We start from the raw sequence: 26,956 nt of genomic DNA, 5'->3' as shown, positions 1-26,956 counted from the left end.
AGATCGTAGCCTTTAATCAATGCATTGCTATGCAGAGGTTTTCACACAGCATCTTTATAAAGTCTGAAGCACCTCTGAGGAGAATCTCTCCTGGTTAATTACTCCCTCCTTCCTCCTCCTCGTTTTCTGGCTCACATTTCAGCAATCTAATAACCTTTCGTTTGACTGCTCCATTAATTACCACATCTACTGTCATCCCCGGTGGAAAACAAACCGCAGAACGCAGAGAAACATGCGCAGACTCCGGAGTGGGTAAACTCCAGTGTGACAAACAAAAGTGCAAGCGCATAACCCAGTCCAGGATTTACAAGTAGATTGTGAACTAGTTATGAAACATCAGCATGGATATGGTGTAAAATAAGTGTAAATGTCATGCGAGAACTAAGGTGGAAAGATCATACTTAAGTAAAACAACCATAACTTATCAAAACAACCATAACTTATCAAAAATGTAGTGTAGAATGTAGAAGTAAATCGGTTAGAAATAGATAATACTAAAATAATTACAGTAGGAGCAAATAGTAGCCCTTTAAAAGTACTCAAGAGTAGTGTGTTACAGTTTGAAAGGTCGAATATCTGTTTATCTGTTAGTGACCTGAAGCTGAAGCAAAATTCGGTTCTGCAGCAGGACGATGATCCAAAGCAAAATGATGGATTGGCCCAGTCAAAGTCTTGACCTGAATCCAATTGAGATGGCTTGTGGCATGTCCTTAAAAAGGTGGTTTATGCTGAAAAACCCTCCAATGAGGCTGAATTACAACAATTCTGCAAAGATAAGTGGGCCAAAATTCCTCCACAGATTCTCCACGGTTATCCAAAATGCTTGATTGCTTCTAATAATGGCCCAACCAGTTATTAGGATTAGGGGCCAAAGACTTTTCCTTAAAAAAAGGGACGTTGTTTCCCCTAATAATAAAAACCTTCATATCAAAACTGCATGCATGACGTGTTTACTTGTGTTATCTTTGACTAGTATTTAAATCGATTTGACATTATTAAACATTAAAGTGTGAAAACTGGCAAAAAATTAGAAATCAGTAGGGGGCAAACACTTTTTCACACAACACCTTTTATGTGTGCATGTACAGTGTGTGCCTGCGGGCATGTGCGTGCATCAAATAATTACAGCAAATTCCCAGAGTAAGACTATGTATTCACTACACTTGTGTACTTTTAAAAGGGCTACTTTTTACTCATTCTTACTTCAGTATTACCTATTTAGAACAGATATTTGTACTTTACATACACAAAAACACACATATAACTTCATTCAGATTGATGAGATAGATCGTTTCGCTGTGATGAGCCCTGATAAAGCAGGGAGTAATCTAAAGGAAAGCTGTAAAACTACATTTTTACATGAGATATTATCTACACTTTCTCTGATCGTCTTCTATTTTGCTCCCAGGAGACCTAGAAGTCCTGTTAATTCATTCAGGACATGTGATGGGACTTTCCTTACTATAATAAAATACACATTGCCTAAAAAAGTGTCAATTTAGTGTTGTCTCTCGACTGACAAGATGTCTCATCAATAATGGGGAAAGATTTCAAGAAAAGAGTTTCCCCATTACATACTGTACACTGCAAAACATATCCATAAATTAGCAATATTCTGTGTTTTGTGATTGATATTTTAAAAAATAATTATGCATTTGAATTGCATTACGGGACCTTGATTTTTCTTCCAACAACTTTTACCCTTGAACTATTCAAAAAAGTGACTAGTATGACATTTTTATTAAAGTAATACATTGTCGGAGTTGTATATCATGGTAAACCTTGTAATAAACTGGCAGTACATTTCCTGTCATAATACAGACTTATATTGTTTCTTACACATTATTTAAAGCTACTTATAGTAAATGTCCATAAAAATAGTGGTGAGCAAAGTGAGGCTTCATGAAACACTGAAGCATTCGAAAGAAATTTGTCGAAGCTTCGAAACGTTTCGAAACGCGTCTCTACAATGACACCTAGAGGTCATTTTTATGTATTGCTCTGTACAGCTTCAGCAAAAAAAAAAAAAAACAGTTACGCAAATTGAGTTTTTAAACCCCATGTTGTAGAGTTGAGGCTTCAAATGATTTAGTGAACCGGTGAGAGTTCAGACTAGCGTGCAGAGGTAATGGGTTTGATCCAGGGTTATTTTTAAATGCTCTGTTCTTGTAAAGTGGCGACGCAGTGGCACAGTGGGTAGCACGTTCGCCTCACAGCAAGAAGGTTGCTGGGTCGCTGGTTCGAGCCTCGGCTCAGTTGGCGGTTTTGTGTGAAGTTTGCATGTTCTCCCTTCGTTCGCCTGGGTTTCCTCTGGGTGCTCCGGTTTCCCCCACAGTCCAAAGACATGTGGTACAGGTGAATTGGGTAGGCTAAATTGTCCGTAGTGTGTGTGTGAATGAGTGTATATGAATGTTTCCCAGAGATGGGTTGCGGCTGGAAGAGCATTCGCTGTGTAAAAACTTGCTGGATAAGTTGGCGGTTCATTCTGCTGTGGCGACCCAAGATTAAGGACTAAGCCGACAAGAAAATGAATGAATGAATGTTCTTGTAAAGTGTTTTGTTTAAACATTGGCCTGACATCCAAAAGAATACTTTTTGAATAAATATTCTTGGTTTGGTCATAAAAATGTAACAATAATAAAATACATCAAGTCATAATTACAGAGTATTTGTGCAAGTTGGGATTCGAACACAGGCGATTACTACAGGAGATTTTTTTTTCCGACGCTGTCAATCAAACGAAGATTCACTAAGTCTTGAAACGCTTCTGAAATGCCCAATGCTTTGAATCACTGTAGTCAAGTGACAAGGGCTGTTTCTCAATATGCATTCTTCAGCTGTCTTGCGTCCTCGTGTTCTCGTGTAATGTCATCATCAGCTGCCAAAGTTCATTTTCAATACTCAAGAAGGCAAGAACAGAGGACGCGTGAAACTTCTTTTGCTGACTTGAGCACCGATCTCGGTATAGAAGTCCCAAAAGTCATTGCGACTGGAGGTGGGAAGCGCAGCATTTTATTTATATTATATTTATATTTTTAAATTTATTATTAAAATTCAGAGATTTAACTTATTTACCTCAGGAGTTTTCGTAAATTAACCGGTGAATATAAACATTACCATGGACATCTTGATAAAGGAATAAACACATTAAGGGTGTTTGTTTGCTAAAATTTGGATTAAAGTCTGTTTTATTTGTATTGTGCAGAGTGTATTTATAATGTTTTTAAACATAGTATATATTTTGAAAAGGGGAAAACAATAAATTGTTGTATGAATGCTGTAATGTTTAAATAATTTTCTATTGAAAACGTGAAGGTCATGTGACCATCAGGAAGAATGCAGCATCTCATTTCTCACAGTACGCATTCTCTCTTCTCGCGGTCTCACGAGTTTGTTCTTCCGAGGACACCTGGCAAGACTGGTCTCCTCAAAACGTCTCCCCAAGTCCATTCTCTGCGTTCTTGAAATTGAGAAACAACCATGGTGTTTTTAATCACATAAGTCATGTGACCTGGGTATTTCGAATCACCTTAGTTATGTGACCTGAGTGTTTTGGATCATGCTTTGGTGCAGTGTTTTGGAACACTGGTGCTTCGGGATCTTGACACTGTGTCGAAATGTCAGTTTCACTTCAGCCATCCCCAAATAAAAGTAGAGTTGCATTTTCAACATCCAAATTCGACAGAGCAGAGATCAAGCTCCCATAATGTAATTCACTACAGTAAATAAACAGAAAACACTTTTAATTAACAGATATTTTATACAGTGTATATAGTGTGTGTGTTATCAATCAATTTATGTGTCACAACCATGTGTGACACTAATTTGAACCATTTTCAGTAATTAATTCTATTTACAACAGCAGCTGCCAGAAGAGTTACAGTACAGCAGTCAATATATTAAACACAAAATCTATACCTTTGACGTGACTTGTGTTAACTGTAGCGGATTGTCCCCAAAAGCCAAAGTGCCATTTATCAGGATCCTCCCAGGAAATTTGCCAAGATGTGTTTCCTTTGCAAACATGCTCTCTATCAATAGCCCAATCTCCGCCGTATCTCTGCATAGTACATCTGAGCATGTCCTCTAATCGTCCAGCAGGGGTGAAGGCTTCGTCTGCTCTCTGATTTTCCCTCAGCTTTGAGTCACACAAGTCGCTTTTGCTCAAGAGTCAGGATGTTTTTCATCACGGCGCATGTGGTTTTCAGCAAGTACAGTATCTTCACACATCATTAGCGCTGCAGCAGATGGCAGAAGGAATAAATGGCCCTGCGAATGCTTTATGTTTGTTTCTGTTCTCCTTCTTCTACACAGGCCTCTCCTGCTGCTTTGGCAAAAAGTGTCTTAGCTGAAGTCCCGAACCAGGTGGTGGACTATTATAACAGCAAGGGGATCAAGCCCAAGTGCCCCAGCGAGTTTGAGTCTTCCAGAACGTTTGGTCACTGAAGCGACCTGCTCTCCTCTTTTTACGAAAAACTAGCACGTCTGTGTGAATTTGAAGCCTAATCTGTTCCACTTTGTTTTGTTTGCATGCGTAGCCTGTGAGGCTTGCATAGGTGTTGCAATGCTACTGTTTCTATTATGTACATGTCGACATGTACAGACTTACACAACTACAAAGAAGCAAAAACATCTTACTGAAAGCATGATGACTGGGATTAGCTGAAATAAATAATTATATATATATATATGGGTTATCTGTTTTCTTTTATATAAAGGTTTAATGAGATTTTGCTAAATTTCGTAATGTTCTTACATTGTAAAGCATTTTGGATCTTAGAGAATGAATAGCTATTTGAACTAGACTGTCTGTGGACATTCAGGCTTTCTTTCTCTCTCTCTCTCTCTCTCTCTCTCTCTCTCTCTCTCTCTCTCTATTTCTCTCTATTTTTTTGTTCTTTTTTTGCAGATGCAGGGCCAGATGCATGATTGTATTTTGCATGTTGATGATAAACCGACATCGTTTTTCTATCGGTTCCTTTCGGGGCCTATTATTTGAGTTCATGTGAAGCTGCTCTTCTGGAAAATGTCCACAAATAAGACTTTAGAATGAAGTATTTTTTGGTAGAACTGAGTGATAATGTAACAAATTGTTTGAAAATAAAGTTTGTGTTATGAATGGTTCATTCTTCGTGTGGCTTCTGAAGAAACCAAACCAAAAATGTACAGCTTTTTTCAATAGTTAAAGCTGCTGTATGTAACTTTGTTAGGCTCTTCTAAAGCAGGGGTTCTCAACCTTTCTCACTTCGAGGCCCACCTTTTTTTCCAAACATTTTTTTGAAGGCCCAAACTGATTGTCAGTTAAAATGATTATTTTAAAGCTTTATTTATTAGCAAAACATTCAAAGCTCCTGAATTCTTTACATCAGTTATTCTTTACAACTGCAGAGTATTTGGGCCTTTTCTTCAGTAAAAGAACCTGACAGGATTACCTGAAACCTGAACCTGAAAAAACTGCTGCTGCTTTGAATTAGACTGACTTCTATTCATCTATCAATTTATATCCATTAAAATAAACAACCTAACCCTAAATGTAAAATATGATGAAAACACTCTAAATCTGTTGAAACACATCGATCTGAAGACGGTTGGATTTGTAGCCGGACATAATTGGAACACCACAGAGTCTCGCTAGATCCTCCTGTACAGGTGGGTGTCTGTTAAAAAAACACTCGCAGGGCATTAATTTGGACAACTATGAGCAGGGCCGGCCCGTCCATAGAGGCGACCTAGGCAGCCGTGAACCAGTCACTTTCGTTTTTGCTTTCGGGTTGAGGGCAGTGTGATCATTCTTTGCCTAGAGCGCCAATTCAGCTTGCTCCGGCCCTGACTATGAGGATATTTTAAAGTGGTCACACAAAGAGAGCGCACCGTTTGTGAATCAATGGACTTGTGCCATACAGTATGAGTCGCAGACGTGAGAGTTATTTTAACTCTAATCGTTGTTACCTTTACATTTGCGTGACTGCTTTATACAACTAAGAGCGTAGTCCTAGTTGACATGCAGTGGTTCTAAATTTAAGCCACAGTTATGTCTGTAATTAACAGTGAGGCTGTTTTTGCACAGTCTAAATTAGCCTGTTCAATCATAAATGGGAAATGCCATTACTATCATTTTATTATCACATATTTAGCATGAAATCAAATAATTTGAGTATAATATTTAAATTAATTTCAAGCTATCTTGCGGGCCACCTGCAGAATCGCTGAGGCCAACTAGTGGGCCGCGGCCCACCGATTGAGAATCCCTGTTCTAAAGCATACAAATACCATAATATGTTTGCAGATATTTAGGAAAGTAAAAAAAAGTAGGAAAGTAAGCATTCCTGTTTATCTGAAAAACAATGCTGAAGTCAGATATTCTGCTTTGAAAATGTCTGTGTTACGTACCGGAACTTCTGTCTTTGTTTTGGTCATTTAACCCACGCAATGCCAGTTTAGCTAATTATATTTCAGCACTCGGGTTGCCTTGGTGGAAAACAGAGTATTTTATTCATTTAGTCATGAAGGCTCTCAAAGTGTGCTCTGAATCTGCATCTCATTTCAGAGTCTGCTACTGCATTTCAGTCGCAGCCTCTGAAATGAGATGCAGATTCAGAGTTCCACATGAGGTCATTAATTAGCAAATAATATGAATATTATGAGCGTAAACATTAGGTGAGCAGATTACATTGTAAGCCCGTAATATGACATAAATCTAAATACAGCCATTCAGAAGCACATAATAGTGCACTTACTGCAAATCAATGCAGTGAAATCAATTTTTTTTTCCAACACATCCTATAATTTCTAAAATATCAACCTCTACCAAATGGTTGATATGTTGGTTTATGGTAAAAGTTCCGGAATCAATACATATACTATGAAAAATATGAGGTCATCTTTATTTTTTGAAGTATGCCATAAAATATTTCAGATTCTCATTTAACACGTTTTCTTGTTTTGTTTTTTACTGTAAAACCAAAATCAAGTGTAGCAGTGCAACAGAATTATGTTTGTTTGATTTTCTTGTAAACCAACAATGTTGTGTGCGTAAACCATTATTTAAAACATAATCATAAAATATGATCAACCATTTGGTGGAGCAGGCAGTTAAAGCAGGGATGTCAAGCTCAATTTCTGGAGGGCCACAGCCCTGCACAGTTTAGTTCCAACCCTGACTCAACACACTTACCTGTAGGTTTCAAACAAGCCTGAAGGACTCCATTAGGTTGATCAGGTGTGTTAAATTGAGTTTGACATCCCTGAGTTAAAAGGTTAAGGAAAAAACCTATGCCAAAATGTTAAATGCTTATTTTCAAATCTGCGGTTCAGAATGGGAAAACAATCAGCTTTATAAACTGTTAGGGTTTATTTAAAATAATAAAAACAGAAATAAGTTATTTTATGTTTTTAAAAAGCTGCGTAAAAACAAAGCTTTCTCATGACAATTTGTAACTATTTGATTTAGTGGCTAGTTCGTATGAATTTGAAGGATCTTATTCGTGCAGTTTAGTAGGATTTCCTCATCCCCCAATGACTGTTTGGTTTAGGGGAAGGGTTGGGTGCCACACGTCCATTTTTCATTTGACTAAACTTATATAAATTTGTATGAATAGCCAACAAACTGACAAAACATACTGTAAAACAGTTACGCTTCCTCGTGAGATCAGGATGGTAAAGATAACCACATTATCAAACCAACCATGTGTGAAAACGATTCATCTTAACAACTAACAGCTGAAAAAGCATTCAAGTTGATGATGTCACATTGTTTATTTGTTTAATTCCCCTTTACTTACCTAGGATTACCTCTCTGAGATTAAATATATCTTATGATAATTAAAATTACTAACATTAGCACTTTTTTAGACACTCAAAGCACTTTACACATTAGGGGGAATCTCCACCACCAGTGTGCAGCATCCACCTAGATGACGCAACAGAAGTTATATTGCGCCAGAACACCCAGGTGATTGGTGGAGAGATGAGGGAAGTGATTAAGCCAATCATATGGGGATGGTTAGGAGGCCATGATGGACAGAGGGCAAATTGGGCCAGGATGCCAGGGTTAAACCTCTACTCTTTTTTTTTTTTTTAAAGGAGATTTTTAACATCCTCAGAGAGTCAGGACCCCTGTTTAACATCTCATCTGAAAGACGTTGCTCACTGAACAGAATACAGTCACTATACTGGGGCGTTTAGACCCACACAGACTGCAGGTTGAGCGCCCGCTGCTGGTTTCACTAGCATCACGTCCTGCAGCAACCTAGCTTTTCCATCTCAGGTACTGACCAAGCACAGTCCTGCTTAGCTTCAGTGGGTGACCATGTGAGAGTTGCAGAGAATTTATTTAAGTGCGCTTGTCATTAATTTGGCTATGGGAGAAATGACTAGAAATGACAAATGAAAAAAGCTATTTGCTCTACAAACAAGAGTCTTTTTGACAATGTATATATAAAAAACATATAATAAGAAAATACCAGTTTGCAACATCAAGCAGCATAATGAGCTGTTTTATGGCTAAAAATCAATGGAAGTGAATGAGACCAGAAGTCTCGAGACAATTCAGTTCCAATGGTTGCGTCCGCTTATTAGAAAGAATAAGGTCAATACAGGAGTACGCAGCAAAATGGACTGCAATACGATCAGCTTCATCACAGATGTACACAACAAAAGCAGATTTAACACACTGGATCAATATCAATATGCTAAATATTAGGTTTAAAGTGTTCCAGAGCTATTACATTTACAAATAGTTACATTAAAGAAGAATGCAGTTGGGTAAATGAAGAAGCAAAAGAGATAAAAGTTCACTTCAGTTTTTAGATTAAAATAATGTAATGTAAATGACTCTCTTACTTTCTAAAAACATAGTGATTCACACCTGTGAGTGAACTGAAATATAGATACGAAAATAATTGAAAATAGTGCACAGATATTGGAAAGTGCAACACCCACTGACTACAACTAAATGCTGGAATAAGACTGTGTCATCTTAAATTTCACATGTGATTCACCAAACTCTCTAATGAGATTTGTGTTTGTGTGTGTGTGTGCAGTTTCTGCCTCACAGAGCTGAGAACAGTATTTTAGAAACTGCTAGACGTGCTCATTATCTGCAATGTGAAGAGACAATTTTCTGTAAACATTAAACACAACACGTATCAGCATTTGTCTGTGGGTCCTCAATCATACATAATGCACATGCAAAAAACACAGGAAAATCTGTTTCCTGGCAGAAAGTTACCAGTACATTTTCTGTTAGAAATGAACCTAGATTAACAAATGTTGATTAATTGATTGATTGATTGATTGATTGATTGATTGATTGATTGATTGATTGATTGATTGATTGATTGATTGATTGATTGATTGATTGATTGATTGATTGATTGATTGATTAAGGGATGTTAAAACATACAGCATTAGCAACAAAAGCATTAATCCAATTTTGTCAGTAGATCCGTCAGTGGATTTCCAAGATGTTCTTTTTTTGATTTTAAGTTATTATAAAAAAAAAGTACCATGTATTTTTACCAAGCATCTTTATAATAATTATATTAATATTCTAAAAATATATTATTACATTATATATTATTGTTTGCAGTTTGCACATCTGATGACTGCAACATGCAAAATTTTTTTATACATTTAGCCTACATCAAGTTAATTTAGATAACCGTTTTAACAGCTCCTGTAGTCAAAGGTCTGGCTAATTAGCGTGCTTAAAGACAATGGTGTCACGTTCATATCTCATTTGATCATTAAAACTATAAAAAGTTAATTTTTCACGTAATATTACATACAAATGTATTAAATTACAAAATTATTTATTTAAAAAATGTAAAAAACTAAATCAAAACAATATTATTCAAACAATATTATAAACATTATTATTAAAATAATAAAATCAAACACTATTATTAGCCAATTTAATTATAATTTTTTATTGCCTTAAGAACAAACCACTGTTGTCCATTGACTTGCCTGATTAAGCTTGCCTAGTTGTCCTAGTTGAGCCTTTAAATTTCACGTTAGGCTAAATACTAAAATACAAGATAAATAAATAACAGGTAAAATGTACTATAGTGTACAAATGAGAAATTAAAACAATTACGCTTCAAGATGTGTTGAATAAAATCTCTTCATTTAACATCACTTGTGAAAACTATATTTTAAAAAAAGTATATTTCACAGGAATTAATGCTTTAGTCTTCAACTGTAGATAAATCTATTCATATTTTTTAGAAAATATTTTCTCACCACTGACATATAATACAACTGGTATAAGCCCTGGAGCTTACAAGGGTCTGTTTTTAAAGATTTCCAAATTATGGAGAAAAAGAATGGAATATTGACTTTGAAACCCACACAACATGCTGGGAGAAAAAAAGTTTTCTAGTAATTTTCATAGCACTGCTCTCTAAAAGTCTGTAAATCTAAAAAAAAAAAAAACTGTTCTTATACCTGATGTGTCAGTACCACACATCTTTTTTTATTATTATTGAGCATAATGTGAAGAAAATGTGTTAAAGCTGCATCCGCATATTAGTCTGGGAAGGCTTCAGTGGCACTCTGCACTTCATTATCTCATTTGTTCTCAATCAAGAAGAGCATGTCGTGACTCCCTAAAAGCCCGCACGGGTCATTTGTGTTTTATTGGGTCCATCATTGATCTGCCACTCGAGGACAAACGGCAGGATCCCACATCATTAGACCAATGCTTTCTCAAGAGCTTTTGTCACTGATTGCTTCAGATTGTGTTTCTGTCATGGCCTGCGCTGCGGTTTTCAAGAAGAGAATTTCAAATAAAAAGTATGAATATCAAAAGAAATGAAGTCCCAGTTCAATAGCATCATTTTCTTCTGCAGTGTGTGTAAATCTGCTCATCAAGTCCAGAGCGATTCTGTGAGCAGCATCTGTTATACAGAGAAAGAAAAAAACATGTTTTGCAGGCTGTGAACACCAGCCAAAAAATGTCCCATTTCTAAAAAAATAAAAAATAAAAAAATAAAAAACTGGGTGCTGGGTAAACTTTGGAAAGAACAAATGTTGGATGGTTTTATTTAATGAAAGTACCAATAATATCTCATGGTAATTTATAACTTTTTGATTTACTAGCTAAAATTAAGCGTCAACCTCCTGCTCTCCCTCGTGAAATAAATACGGAAGTAACTAAAACTGCAATTCTTCGAAATTCCTGTCCTGGCTCCGTAATAGAGCAGATTCACCCCACTGTTTCAATGGCCAACTTTACAGCAGACAAAAAGGTATTTACAGCCTGCTACAAAGAATTATTTTAGTTCATACAGCTAATATTACTCTTCATGACAACTGTGAGGGGGTGCAATTTTTCATAACTCATCCGTTTTGTTTATATTAAGTTATATTAAGTTTGCATTATTAAGGGCGTGGCCACTTGAGTAACAGCTAGGTCTCGCTGCTCGCCGTCTGGTCACCTCAGCTGATTCCGGTTGATTAGAAGCTGAACTCGGCATATACATCGTATTTTTATTTTGTTTGATGTGGCTTTACACCGTCCCCTTACATGCTCCGAAATGTTATCTGCTCTTCTTCTTGGCTTTGTGGCTGTTCATCAAGATGACGACAAGGTTTGTTTGAGTTGGGTCGACCATGGCTCGTCACTATATGTATATATTATTAAAGTGTAATGTATCGGCTGTGTATTTAAAACATGGCGGTTCCTTTTTTTTCAAATAGCATACAAAAAAATGAGGAATACAATGCTTACATTTTTTCACATCAAAGGAACAAATCAATAGAGAATAAAAAAAAAAATTATAATATTTAATAATAAAATTTGCATAATAAAATAATTCGAAAATTGCATACATCCTAATAACTTTTTTATTTTTAAATGTCTTTTAGGGTTTCCATATAATGTTTAAGATCAATTGTAATGGTTCCTTTGTTTTCATTCTAATTTGCTGCAAGCGAGTGACCTATCTCTGTAAACCAATAGAGTTCAGCTGCGCGTCTAGCTCCGCCTTTTGGTACCCTTTTGCCATGGTAGGTAGTCTTTGTAAAGGGTACTTAAAAAGTCGTACGAAACGGTTCACTTTTAGGTAACTTTTGACACTGGAAATGGCAATGAAAGCATACCGAACCATACCGTACCTTACAATACCACATAGTGGAAACGGACCATAACATGCTATTATATATGGACAACTAAACAGAATAATATTGATTTTTATACGCTGGTAAAAAATTAGATGACAAAATGACATGACAAAAATGTTTTTATGTCACTTTAAATAAGTTAATCAGATTTCAACAACAACAAAAAATAGCTATAAAAAGTTTATTGTAATATTTTAAATTAGTTTTACTAATTTAAAGTGAAATGTCCAGAAAAGTTCACTTGATTCAACTGCAACATTTAAAGCAGGATTTTTTTTTTGCAGTGTACAGTACAGTATACAGACATTAAATAGTAATGCAAAGTCCCTGAAAACCCCAAATTAGACATCATCACACTGTGAATCAGGCTAACATATAACTATAGTTGTACGTATGTAACTATAGGTCTTACCACAGCTTACCACTGTATAGTTCTTAACAAAGGTTACCACTGTGAATCAGGCAAGGTATAACTACAGTTCTCAATTGGTTATGTACTTGGCTCAAAAACAACGGTACTAACTGCAGCCCTAAACATACAAACCAGAGAAACTAATTAGAATTCAGGACAGGAAATTGAAAGCAAATCTGACACGTAAGCTGATAGTTCAATGTTTTCAAGCAATTAATTCAGTCCTCATCTCAAATTCGCCAATCAGCGGTTCGTCCCCGAGCATCTTAAACAATGGCCCTTCAGGCATCTGCCTTGTAATTATGAGGCAACAAGCTTGTCTCATCCCTATTTGCAGAGTGATTAAAACTTTGAAGAATTTCTTTTGTTTCGCCGAGGCTTTATAAATAGTGTAAAGACAGGTATTAGTCTAATGAGGGTCTAGTCTGGAGGAGCGCATCCGTGATTGGAGCTGATTAGCTTCACTGAACAAAGGATCAGGAGGGCTGCTGCTGCTGAATATGGAGCTTAAAAAGGTCTTGCGGTTCTTTCAAGCTTCTTTTTTGTGCTCTCGGAGCCTGGTTCACTTTCATTAAGATTAAAATACATATTGAATACTTTAGTGAAATAGGGGTCTTATGCTGCAAGTGGTAATAGAAAACAGTCTGCAGGAACATTCAGGAGTGGCTTTTATTATTGCGTCTCTCTAAATGGCCATGATAAGCTCAGGCTCTCTTATGAAGTCCTGCTTTTGCAGTAATTCTCTCAATGCATGTGTCAATCAAGAGACTTGGAAAGATGGAAAACCTGGATTAAAGTTCATTCATTCATTTTCTTTTCGGCATAGTCCCTTTATTAATCAGGGGTCGCCACAGCGGAATGAACCGCCAACTTATCCAGCACGTTTTTACGCAGCGGATGCCCTTCCAGCAGCAACCCATCTCTGGGAAACCTGGATTAAAGTTAATAAAAGAAATCATATTAAAATATTGTTAAGTCACTATTTTTATTTAATGAATATTCACAAGGTTTTGAGACATTCTAATGATTTATTATTTTTGCAAATTATTTTATTTTATTTGAAAATATTTATATATTATTATTATTTTAGACATTATTACACTGTGAATCAAGCTAACGTTTAACTATAGTTCTTACCACAGCTTACCTCTGTATAGTTCTTAACAATGGTTACCACTGTGAATCAGGCTAAGGTACAGTATAACTATAGTTCTCAATTGGTTATGTACCTAGCTCAAAAACAATTTATTTTTTTGCATTATAAATAATCATTATAAGTTTATCTAATAATTTACTATTAATTTTATTGTATTATCTCATAGTTTTGTCAACTAACGTCAGTAGATTTTCATAAGTAAAACTGTTTATTTATTATTCTCATTATTTCATATTTAATTATTCACTTCTATTTTTAAATAATGAAAATAATCATTAAGAATTATTAGCCCCCTTGACTTATTAGCACCCGTTTATTTTTTTCCTCAATTTCTGTTTAATGGAGGGAAGATTGTTTCAGCACATTTCTAAGCATAATAGTTTTAGAAATCTATTTCTAATAAATGATTTATTTCATCTTTGTCATGATGACAGTAAATAATATTTTACTTGATATTCTTCAAGACACTTCTATACAGCTTAAAGTGACATATAAAGGCTTAACTATGCTAATAAGATGAACTAGGCAGGTTAGGGTAATTAGGCAAGTTATTGTATAATGATGGTTTGTTCTGTAGACTATCGAAAAAAAATAGCTTAAAGGGGCTAATGATTTTGTCCCAAAAAAGTTTTTTTAAAAATAAAAACTGCTTTTATTCTAGCCAAAATAAAACAAATAAGACTTTCTCCAGACGAAGAAATATTATCAGACATACTGTGAAAATTTCCTTGCTCTGTTAAACATCATTCGGGAAATATTAAAAAAAAGAAAAAAAATCAAAAGGGGGCTAATAATTCTGACTTCAACTGTATGAAGATTAGACATTTATTTGTATTCATTATTAAAATTCTAAACCCAAATCAGGGATTGTTTTATTTACTTATCTATCTACTTTCTAACCTATTAATGAATTTATGCATCTTTTATTAATTTACTTAAAAGAATTATGGTATTTATTAATTAAGTAATATTAATATTGATAATATTAATTTCAAGTAATAATTTATTTTGAAATATGTTCTCACCATTTACAGCGTGTTCAGAAATGTTTGATATTTAAAGTGATAGTTCACCCAAACTTGTACTTGTTCAAAACATATTTCAGGTTTGTTTTCATGTTGAACACAAAAGAAAACTTTTTGATGAATGTTGGAATCTGGCACCCATAGTCATTTGTTTTCCTATAATAAAAGTTAATGGGTACACCAGCTTACCAATATACTGTAAAATATCTACTTTAGGGTTCAACAGAAAGAAAGATAAAACCTATAAGTTTGAAACTGAAGTCTGAGAGTGAGTAAACAGTGAAGTTTCATTTTGGGGTGAACTATCCCATTAATGTCTTTAAATACCATGTCTAGATATGAGAAACTTGAAGTAATTATTAATATTAATTGAAAAAATGTCGTTGAACAAAAAAGAAGACATTTTGAAGAATGTTGGAAAATTGCTCCCAACTATTGCAGTCAATGTCCTCTTTTGTTACGATCCATTCTGAATGAACAAGCAATACAGTTTACATGCTTCATCCTTGTGGCATCATTTGTTAAGGTTAATATAAAATAATTTATGTAGTTCAATCAACTAAAATTGTAGTTAAGAACACCTGTTTTAATGGCCTATGTATTGAAAAATAATCAGGGTTTAAATCGGGCTCTGGCTCATAGTTACAGTTAATGCGTTGGACCACGTCAGGCTTGTACACAAAGTGAATGGGCTCCAGTAGGGTCGGGTTGAATTTTTTGGGCCCGCTCTAAGCTCTAAAATCAATGGCTACCGTCCAACATTCTTCAAAGTATCTTCTTTTGTTCTCAGAAAAAAGAAAAAATATTCACAAAAGTCTGAAGCTACACAAGAGTAAGTAAAAAGTGAATACATTTTTATTTTGGGTGAACTCTCTGTTTAATGTTGTTAAATACTATGTCTAGATATGTAAAACGCAAAAGAAATTATTGTAATTATATAAAAAAATATCCTGTTGAACACAAAAGAACCTGGCACTCATAGTAATTTTTTTCCGACTATGGAAGTCTACAAGCTACCAACATTCTTCAAAATATCTTCTTTGAGTTCAACAGAAAGAAAAATATACTCAAAGGTTTGACACTACACAAGAGTGAGTAAATAATGAGTCAGTTTTCATTTTGGGGTGAATTTTCCCTTTAAAGTCTTTAAAGACTATGTCTGGATATGTAAAACTTGTAAGGTTTGAAACCGAACAAAAGTGAGTAAATAGTAAGTACATTTTCATTTTTGGGTGAACCATCTCTTAAACGTATTTAAACTAGATATGTAAAACTTGACCAAGTAATTATTAATATTAATGTTACTGAACATTCTCACCACCAGAGCACTTTTAACTAGTCTTCATTAAGAGAGCTCTGAAAACATGCAGATTTTCCACAACTAATCCTGTAAATGTTGTAGAGCAGGAATCTGGTTTTACAGTGAGTGAAGGCTGATCTTGAAGGAGAGAAACTGAGGCATATATTAACATACTGCGAGTCCTGTGGAATTAAACTAATTGAGCTGTGCTAAAGCGAGCCGGTCCTCGGGAGAGATTACCGTTTGGTATAAATTACCACTAACCCAGGGAAACAATGTAATTATTCGGTACCTGGCAGACTTACCAGATGCTGCTTTTCAGGAGAATTTCAAACACATTTTAGGGTGTTTTTTTTTTTTTGACTGTCTGCTGACATTTGCTCATGACATTTACTCCACTGCCTGTAAACTCACGCAGCAGGAGCGCATTCTGCATCACCGCTTAGTTTTTGGACTCAAGGTGAGTGTCAGAGATGGGTATTTGAATAAAATCTATTTAAAATACCTCATTGAATACTGTGGTTTCTATATCCGAACGATGTGGTGCTTGGCAGATCTTAAAATTTTGATGATAAAACCTCAGAATTACAACATATCAGACTATTAACGATTTTTGTAAATTAATTAATTTTGTCTTTAACTGTATATGAACTGTAGGAGAGTTACAGAGTATGTTACTGTATTTTAAAGTTGCATTGTAAAAGTTACTGCATATTTTACAGGGAAGATATGAAATCCTGTAAATACATACAGCAAGATAAATGGTGCAGTAATTGTTTTGGCTGTAATTAATTTACATTAAGTTACTGGTAAACTACAGTAGATGTGTATTTGACAAAAATAAAGTCAAGATAGAAAAGTTGAGTGACAAACCTGTGATTCAGATGACTAAAGATCCATTTTAGCAGTAAATGTTTAAAGTGGTGGTTTTCTGGATGATCTTCTTAGTCTCTCAGATCATTCTGGAGGATATTTTATTTATTTATTTACTTACTTTCCACAGCTCTCGCTACAGTATTTCAGTCAGGATGAGTTCTAGACTTTGTCTGGACAACTGAACCTCTTGATTGTTTGATTGTTTTCTTTTTCATCTGTTGCTGCTGTGTTTGGGATCATTGTCTTGTTCACTAACCCAGTTTTGGCTCATCTTTACACTGTAAGGTATTTTATTGTATTTTTGCTGTAACCTACTGGCAACAACTGCTCCTTTACAGTAATTTACATGTAAATGTGTTTTACAGTAGCAGGGCCCTATTCCACAATTTAATTTGACAGTAAAAAAGCCTTACCGCAACTTATTTTATGGTAAAATGCACATTACCACACTTTACTTTTACAGTATGACAATTTACAGTATTTTTACTGTAATTTATTTGCATTTTACACTGGCAGTACAAAACCCTTTATTTTTAGTATTTACTCTTTAATTTAATAAACTCCAAACAAGTGACAAGATCACGTGCAACATTATTTTTTATTATTTACTGTTATTAAATCCATTTAAAATGTTATAAAAGTAATTTAATCTATTTTAAATACATTTTGTGATGCAAGATGTTAATAAGTAATTTTTTTCATTAGTCACTGTCTTATTTTTGTCTTCAACTACAGTAGCTGTACTTGATTTCTTTAATTAAATTAGAATACAGCAAATTTCTAATATATATATAAGATTTCTTCAAAACATTTCTAAACATAATAGTTTTAATAACTCAATATTAACAACTGATCTATTTAATCTTTGCCATGATGGCAGTAAATAATATTTGAATAGATATTTTCAAGACACTTCTATACAGCTTAGAGTGACATTTAAAGGCTTAACTAGGTTAATTAGGGTAACTAGGCAGGTTAGGGTAATTAGGCAAGTTATTGTATAATGATGGTTTGTTCTGTAGAATATCGAAAAAATATATATAGCTTAAAGGGGCTAATAATTTTGACCTTAAAATAGTGTTTAAAAATTAAAACCGCTTTTATTCTAGCTGAAATAAAACAAATAAGACTTTCTCCAGAAGAAAATTATTATTAAACATACTGTGAAAATGTCCTTGCTTTGTTAAACATCAATTGGGAAATATTTAAAAAAGAATAAAAAATTCAAAGGGGGCTAAAATTTTGACTTCCACTGTGGTATTTCAATGGACACTGACATTTTTTTTGCAGCAAATAACTGTAAAATTTCTCACAGTAGTGTTTTATGTTTGAATGAAAATTAGGATTATTACATTTTTGTCATTTGTAGTAAAAAAAAAGTTTTATTGTTGCACTGCTGGCCTTAATGAGAGTTGGACTGGGCTGCTTCAGTCAGGTGCTTCCCATCTGTGTCCTGAATTCCTGAAACATTACTGACAGCTGAAGTTTATTTTCTTTCTCATGTTCAGAGTGACGGTCACCTGAGTGCAGGAAAAAGAGAATCAATCCTCTCCAGCTGTCTGAAGTCCTGCTGTTGTTCTTGATTTTCTAATTAGGGTGATCTGATTGTAATTGAATATTGTAATACAGTTGATTAGAATTTTTGTTTGTGATACAACTGATTGCGGATTTATGTTTAGATTATCTCTTTTAAAACTTTGCTTTTTAAACTAATAAAGCTTTTACATCTTTTTAAAGTCAACATGAAATTATAGTTACACTAGTTTGTCTTTCCTTTGTTTTGTCATTATTTATCATTATAGAGTTAGAGACACCCATTCAACAGCAATGCATATGTCTAATCAGTTAATCACATGGCAGCATTTAGGCAAGTAAACACGATAAAGATGATATGCTAAAGTTCAAACTGACATTAAACGTGACGTGGTTGATGTCAGACTAAGGTGCTGTTTATGCAGCGATGTCAAACTCAGTTTCTGGAGTGCTGCAGCTCTGCACAGTTTAGTTCTGACCCTGCTTCAATAGCCTTACCTGGAAGTTCAAAACAAGTCTGAAAGACTCAATTAATTTGATCAGGTGTGATTAATTAGGGTTAAAGCTAAACTGTGCAGACTGCGGCCCTCCAGGAACTGAGTTTGACACCTACGCACAGGCGCATTTGAGTTCTTAAAATGGTATTGTAGAATGAAAATGCTCCTCGTCCACACTGGCTTTTTATTTGTTTCAGGAAAATTGATCTCTGACCACACTATACAGCCTAAACTGAATGATAAATGACATTTATTGAGCATGTGCATATTTTGCCAGTATCTATACTTAACTAAATAACGAAAAAGAAAGAAACGGTGCTGCACTGCACTTCACTGCTTTTTCAATTTTGAAGTTGAGTTGTCATTACAAATTGCTTGTATTTTGTTTATAATAAATACATTACCAGTGATTCCTGCTTTAATTAAAAACATTTGATAAATAGTTTTTTTGTAATAAAAAACTTTATCATGAACTTTTGCTCATATGAGAGTATTGGTCTTATTAGAGGGGCTTGACGAATTAGGGAATGTTACTTAATAATCCAGTAAACCATTCAGAGAGCGACTATGGATAAACACACCTTCATTTTCAAAAGTTTAACTAACAAAACTTCTTAACTAACAAATGTGTGCATTTTAAATCCAATATGCACTAGAGTAAACAGCACCCGTGTATTTCAGAAACTGCTGTTCTATTGGAAGATGCAACCATTTTTATGTTTTAGGAAGAATGGACAGAGAAAAAGAGTAAATATCCAGTGAGAGTCAGTTCTGTATATGCCACAGATCAAAAGTGGATCCCTAGACTGGTTTAACTCATAGAATGTAAACAATAACTAAAAATAAACACCTGTTACAACCATGGTCTGCAGAAGAGTATCTCTCAACAAACAACACATGAAGCAGAAACCTTGAAGCAGAAGAGCTACAGCAGCAGAAGAGCACATCAATCACACTCCTTTCAGATAAAAACACAAAACAAGGCTACAGTTGATGCTGCATCACCAAGCACTATATTGTTTGGATCGCCAAAACTAGCCAATATAAAACTAGATCTAAAAATTGCATACATCTATGAGTCTCAATTTTAGCTGTGATGCTCCAATGCAATTTCATGGCAATTTGAAACTTTTTGATTGAGTAACTAATTCGTATGAATCCATACAATCTAATTTGTACAATTTATTATGATTTGCTTATTACCCAATTACTGTTGGGTTTAGGGGTGGGGTTTGTTGCCACGCCTCCTTTTTAAACTCGTACAAATTTGTACGAGAGAGCCTCTAAACTGACAAAACGTAAAATACTTACACTTTCTCATGAGATCAGGCTGGATGTTCAGTTATTAGGGTCAGAATTTATCTTAAAATATCTTATTTTGTGTTCAACAACAACAACAGCAACGTCAACAAAGAAACTTGGTTTGGAACCCCTTCAGGGAGACTATATAGTGAGAATTTTTTTTTTTTTTGTGAACTCCCCCTTTAAACTGCTACATATTGCAATAAAATATAGTGACACAATAACTGTGATGATTTCCATTCTTTATATATAAGTAATTCTGTTTTAGTAATACTGCAACTCTACAACCTGAACCACTGTAGAAACACCACCTAACCACATCACACAGCACAACTTATCTCTGATTTCTTGAACATCATAATGAGTTTACTATACTCAGATGGCCTCCACTGTCATCAGATCTCAATCCAGTTAAACATCTTTAAAAAAAACATAATGAATGGATGATGAACATATCAAATAATGTAAGATTAATGGGCTATATTCCATAAATATAAACTTTATTCAGTTTGATTTCATGGTCACTTTAAATCTTGTTGAGCTCTGATATGTGCCCAACAACCATGAATAAGACGCAAAGCTGCTGTTTTCCAGCTCACTCTGATATTGTACTGTAGCCCAATGCTGCAGTTTGCAAATGATAGATCCTCTATACCCAGAAACCCTCCAGCTTCTTCTGGATGGGTGATTTCACGCTCTTTGACCAGTTCCCATGGCAACATCTCAAGTAAAAACATTGGAAAATTTAACTTTTTTTTTTTTTTTGATCCTCGGAGGATCCATGTCCTACCTTCCTTTGATCTGCCGTCACGCTGATTGTACAGATACAGCGCAGCATAAAAACCAGAACCTGACAAAGAATAGCACAGTTTATATGCCTGGATTTCATATAAATCTAAGGTTCACTGACAGAGAAAGAGTAGGCTTTCTCAACAGAGTTTACATCAAGATCCAGGTTTGAAATTTTTTGCAAAACAGAAAGGCCTAAGAATCAAATATTATTGGTTGATTGTTAGTCATATAACCAGTGCCTGTCATGTTTCAGTACTAAGAAGCATTTTTTACATACATTTTTCCAAGAGAGACTGTAAACAACTCTCTGTTAAAGTATTGTAAACCATGAATCATTCAAGGAGAATCACAAACTATGATTTTAAAGAGAGAAATATGCAAAGAACAGACAAAAAGTCAGATGTTTAACACTGTGTAACACCATTAATGACTGAAAGAACTACAATCCCATGAAACATTGTGAATGACACAAATGAACTACAAAATATTAAGAAATTAAAAACTATTCAAAAGTTACTAGTTGTGTACAAAATAATTCTTTCTTTTTTTGTTGTTTGCAAAATAATCAAGTTTCAAGGTGTTTTAACAGAAGTGGGTGGAGCTTAGGGCCTAGCTTAATTGCAGAACTCTGGTGGAGTTTTCTGTACAGCAACATGGTCAGTTTAGTTTTAAATTCATACCGGATATTGTTTTAAAGATGTGTTTTTCATTTCAGGTATGGCATTTGGGTGTTCTCCTCGTGTTTGCGTGGGTTTCCTTTCGGTCTCCTGTTTCCTCCACAGTCCAAACACATGCTTTATAGGTGAACTGAATAAGCTAAATTTGCCATAGTGTATGAGTGTAAATGCAAGGGTGTATGGATTTTTCCCAGTACTGGAAGGCAGCTAGAAGGGCATCCACTGTGTAAAACTTATGCTGGATAAGTTGGCAGTTTATTCGACTGTGGTGACCTCTGATGAATAAAGGGACTAAGCCGAAGGAAAATGAATGAATGTTCTCTTAAAAAAAGTAATTTAAAGTGTGTGTGTGTGTGTGTGTGTGTGTCTGTGTGTGTGTGTGTGTGTGTGTGTGTGTGTGTGTGTGTGTGTGCAAAATTATGTGTACATATACACATTTTTCTCAGTATTTAAGGTCTAAAAACATGGGACATTTTATACTGACATATTGCCATTTCCAGCAAACAAATGTTGATACTTAAAAAAAAAGTTAATATTAAAAAGAATTTATTTAAGACATGCTATCGTGAGTGTCTGTAATGTGAGCTACATAATAATATTACCTTTCTAAGTATCGCATACTTTTTAAAAAATTTAACTCGAGTTACTTTTTACCTAAATAAGAAGATTTTAAAAATTAGTTTGCTAAATTAAAATTAGTGTAAGGACATTGAATCACACTCAATAAGAAAATGAGTTTCCCGCGAGAACAGACAGAAACCAAGATGGCAGATCCTTACATTTCTGTGATGGAAAGAAAGAATTGGAGATTAAAGTCTCAGTGGACAGTGATTTTACTAAACTAATAAGACAAATATACAAAAGTAGCAAACAAATTGCTTTCGACTTTCATTAAACTGTATATACGACATGTGTAGCATCAGGAAGTTCTCTGAACGTAACATTATTCTTATTTTTTTTTTCATTCTTTTTTTTTTTTTTAAATGAAGGTGTAGGGGAGAGCGGGGCCTTTTTAGTTTTGGCCAATTACTGAAAAAGTAATGGGGTTAGACAAACCTTATTTTTTAACCAACAACACATATACCTCTCCTACAAATGAGCACAGGTTGCATGATCGCTGGACTTATGGTTTCTGTGCAGTATTGCCAAAAATGCCAGGAGTAAATATGTTACTATTTACCCCACCTGCGGGGCAAGATGTAGAGGAGGTTTAGTTGTTACACATGCTTAAAAAAAGGCAGATTTTACACAATTAATTTAAATCCAGTTTACTTTAAATAGTAGCTATATTTCCTCAGTACCTAGCTCAATTTATTTTTTTTATTCTACATAGCACAGTATGTTTATTTATTTATTTATTTATTTATTGGATAAACACATATGGATTTTTTTGGCATTATCATTATTATTCAGTGGACTTATTTGCAGTTTTAGCAATAAAATATTTTTTATCTAAAAAAGTTTTCAACATTACACTCAAAATTCAAAACTGATTTTGTTAGTTTAATTGGTGTACAACAGTGTGTGGCTTAAACCCTTAAACTGCCTGCTCTACCAAATGGTTGACCCTATTTTTGACTGTTTTAAATAATGATTTAAAGAATAACTGTTTTTAGTAATTCTGTACACAAACAGCACTGTTGGTTTAAAGAATGACTGTTTTTAGTAATTCTGTACACAAACAGCACTGTTGGTTTACAAAAAAAATAATAATAAAATAAAATCCTGTTTCACTGTTTTGATATTGGTTTTATTGTAAAAAACAAAAAAAGACAACAACAAGAAAACGTTAAATACGAACCTGAAACATTTTACGGCACATTTAAAAAAATAAAGGTGATGTAGTATTCAAAAATGATTTATTTTGATTATGTTTTTAAATAAATTGGTCTTACACTTCATATTTTCAGATTTTTCATAGTGTATGTATTGATTCTGGTACTTTTACAATAAACCGACATATCAACTATTTGGTAGAGGCTGATATTTTAGAAATTTTAGGATGTGTTGAAAAAAATGCATTGAGAGTGTTAACTAGCAATATTAGGAGTTCAGAAATGCAATCTGAAACTTTTTTTCCCCTAGTGGGACAGTTAAAATGATATAAAGAGAATTATTAAAGTAAAATCCAGAGAACCAACAATAATTTTGAAGAAGTCTCGTAATATTTCTTACAGATCTATGTATGTTTGATTATAACATTAATTTCCTCTGCTGTCTGTGAACCAATCAGACATGTGACCCATTTCCTGGTCACGACGGTGCACTGGTGTAACCAAGCCGAGTTTTAAATAATGCAGCCGGCGAAGTGCTCTACTAAAGCTCGGCCATGTTTCTGCCTCTACAAGAGCTTATATTTACATATTCCTCTAAAATGAACATCTTTTTGAATAATGAATGCAAATGAGACCCAGTCGACTGAGTGTGTTTGGATCAGTAGAGGAATTTTTCATGTCTCTGTGTGCTTTCACAACCTTTCTTTCTCTATTTCTCACATACTTTAAGTGTGTGTGTGTGTGTGTGTGTTTGTGTGTGTGTGTGTGTGTGTATTGTGAAGAGTGTTGCCTAAAGAGGAGTTTTACCCAATTATTAAATATATAATGAAATATCTAGGATACTGTCAAAAGATGTTTTCGTATATGCAGAAGTGTTGTCTATAGTCTGATCTAATTGCTAGTTTATTCCATTGAAGTGGCGTGGCAATAACTCCTTCAAACAATCTATTGTGAGAAAGTGCTTTTAGCATACTTTTAATGTATTTATTATAGAAAAAAGCATACTTGAAAATAATGTACTATAACACTTAATTTCATAGTGTTAGTGTTTTAGTGTAATGAGATTTAAGTACTTGGTAACATTCAAAAGAGTTAGAAACAGGATATGGGTTTGGTCTACTTCTTATATTAATGATTAGCTTAAAGTGATTATACTGAGCTGCTCATCTGTGTATCACCGTTAAACAGTGACATTCATATTAAACAGAGGTTTTTGAACAGTACATTGGCATTCTATCACTGTAACCGGTCTGATATGCTGAATAAGTAATACAAACAGAAATATTATGACTTTTTGTCCTTCACTTTGGCACAATTGCATAAAACGATATAAAAATAAAGGTAAAAAAATGATTAAAAAATTTAAAAAAACAAAAAAATAAATTAATTAACCAATAAATTTATAAAATTCTACTTTGTAACAAGGATAACGTAAAATAAAGTGTCCCCAGATTAACTGCAAAACAAATGTGAGGTTTTTAGACTCTTAATTACCTGCTAATGGCAGTTAAATAAAAATAATATTGGTCCAAGTTTATGCGAACAACTGTTAACACCTAAGACATCATTTGGCAAGCAGTTAAAACATGTTTGCATATACTTTAGCTTTGCATTTCCCTAAAAAACTGCATTCTCATTCAACAATCAATCAGAATCAAGCTTTAAAAGCCCCGTACTGTAAATGCCAAAAAAAGGTAAACGTCATTCACGCTAGCTTGCTTCGTGTTTTTCTTGTGTTATCTCCCATCAGGCTCACGTAGATGGAAGTTTGTCTGCAAAAGACAGAGCTCTGATTGGCTGTTCAGCCACAAATCAGAGCGCGAGAACAAAAACTGAAGTTACAAAACCAAGCCAACTAAGCAAGACAAGAGGGAACACGAAGCCAGCTCATTTGTTTCATTTGTTAAATATTTGAAAACGATATTGATCATCAGACATATTTCCACAAGTGAGTCCATCTTTGGTGAGCGAAAAGTATTGTGAAAACAGTACATAATAGAGATGGGTTGTTCTTAAATGATTCTTTTATTTTGAACAAATATTCTTTGTGACTTCAGAGTTCTTTCAGGGAGTGACTTAGTTGTGCAGGTTGGGTTGAAGATTAATTTCTTTTTAAAAACACACCCAAATCTTAAAACGTGTATTCAGAGGCTAATCTGAAAACCGCCTTTATACGGAGCGCGTCCGTCAGTCAGCTGAACGGCGACTGCTGCACAGATCGATCTATCTCTGTTATCCACTGCTTCCTCAGAGGATCACAAGCTGACACAACATTCCTGTCATTCCGATACAAGTTTTATTTATGGAGAAAACTACAAAGCACTGTAGTGTTTGGGTGTTCTGTGTTTGTCTAAGATAATTAGTCTACCAAAATTTGTATATTCCAAACAAAGTATGAAGCTAAATGGTCAGTCCTTGTCACATAACTCGCGGTGCGCTCGTGGCGTTCATTTAACTGGATTCACCTGGAAGGCGCAAGCAAGCCGCACACCACCATTGGATATAACGAATTTGCATGAACTCTAGAAAAGATGCGATATGCAAACAGCCCCTAAAAGGCCGCCATCATTTGCAATCTCCAGCAGTTGATCTCGCACAGGCATGCTGGATTCACCTGATTTGTTGACAAATGGGTTGCGGGTATATTTCTTGGCAGTTTATGGGTCCTTCACTGAGCCTTTTCTCCTTTACAAAGAAACTTTCCAAAGACGTCTGTTTCTTACTCATTTTGCTGCTTGTGGGTTAAATGTGGGTGCTCAAGTGACCAAGGTGTACCCGAGTAAATATGGTCATTTTTTTAAATAAAAGATTTTTCTAAATAAAAGATCATTCAGACAAAAACCCAAAGACTTAAAAGGTGAACTAATCATGAGTGTTTCTCGCTCAGACTGTGTGCATTGGTTATGCTTAGACTGTCAGTCACATGAACGAATTACTCAAATTTGAAGACATGTCAGAAGAGGTAGATCTGAGCTAATTACAGACAAAAGACCCAGGTAGATGTGTTTGGAAGCAACTCTTATAGAAAGGTATAGAAAGATATATCCTCTCATGTACATAATGTGTGTTCTCATTTCAATTGGTTGTCTTTTTGGTCTAGACGGAAACAGAAGCAGTCGCCGGAAGTCAACAGCACAGTTTTCATGACCTCTATTTTTCATTGGCTTGGTGCGTCCTGGGCTTAAAAAATTAAAGATCTGTCATAAATGTCTCACCCCCATGACTTTCCAAAACAACATGACTTTCTTCAGTAGAGCATGAACATAATGTTTCAAAGGTGAGCTTGCAGGAATTGTGTGAATTAAAAAAAATGTTTCTCAGAGCAAAAACAGGTTGCCTTTCACTTGACTAATGTTCCGGCATGCTGTTTTTAGACACAAGGTTATATCATGTGTGGTCATGAACACAAAGGAAGTTCGGGTTGTTGACCTTACAGTCTATCAGGCGTTCTGCTGAGAACACAATAGATCACGGCTGCAAACTGC

General features: G+C 34.7%; 2 protein-coding genes across 11 annotated transcripts in view; one reads left to right on the top strand and one right to left on the bottom strand.

Moving 5' to 3' along the window:
* The window catches only part of cpne4a (copine IVa), a 118,668-nt gene extending 113,542 nt beyond the window's left edge, over positions 1-5,126 (top strand). For all 4 annotated transcript variants that reach the window (XM_087287737.1, XM_087287738.1, XM_087287736.1 and 1 more), the window contains one exon: positions 4,315-5,126. In XM_087287737.1, coding sequence (XP_087143863.1) covers positions 4,315-4,446 — 132 coding nt within the window. In that variant the 3' untranslated portion in view covers positions 4,447-5,126. The remainder of the gene's footprint in view (positions 1-4,314) is intronic.
* nek11 (NIMA-related kinase 11) overlaps positions 1-26,956 on the bottom strand; it is a 246,927-nt gene that overhangs the window by 62,014 nt on the left and 157,957 nt on the right. Inside the window, exons 17-18 of one of the 7 annotated variants that reach the window (XM_087287723.1) lie at positions 21,018-21,077; positions 16,387-18,415 (exon numbers count right to left, since the gene is read on the bottom strand). The exons of 3 other annotated variants lie outside the window; for them this stretch is intronic. In XM_087287723.1, coding sequence (XP_087143849.1) covers positions 18,365-18,415; positions 21,018-21,077 — 111 coding nt within the window. In that variant the 3' untranslated portion in view covers positions 16,387-18,364. Of the gene's footprint in view, positions 1-10,457; positions 10,902-16,386; positions 18,416-21,017; positions 21,078-26,956 lie in introns of those variants that run through there. 3 more of the 7 variants (XM_087287727.1, XM_087287726.1, XR_015511922.1) reach the window with 3 other exon arrangements.

This window comes from Danio rerio, chromosome 16 (assembly GCF_052040795.2).
Source record: "Danio rerio strain M-AB ecotype USA chromosome 16, GRCz13ab, whole genome shotgun sequence".
Classification (NCBI taxonomy): Eukaryota; Metazoa; Chordata; class Actinopteri; order Cypriniformes; family Danionidae; genus Danio; species Danio rerio.
This window is presented reverse-complemented; position numbering and strand designations above follow the sequence as displayed.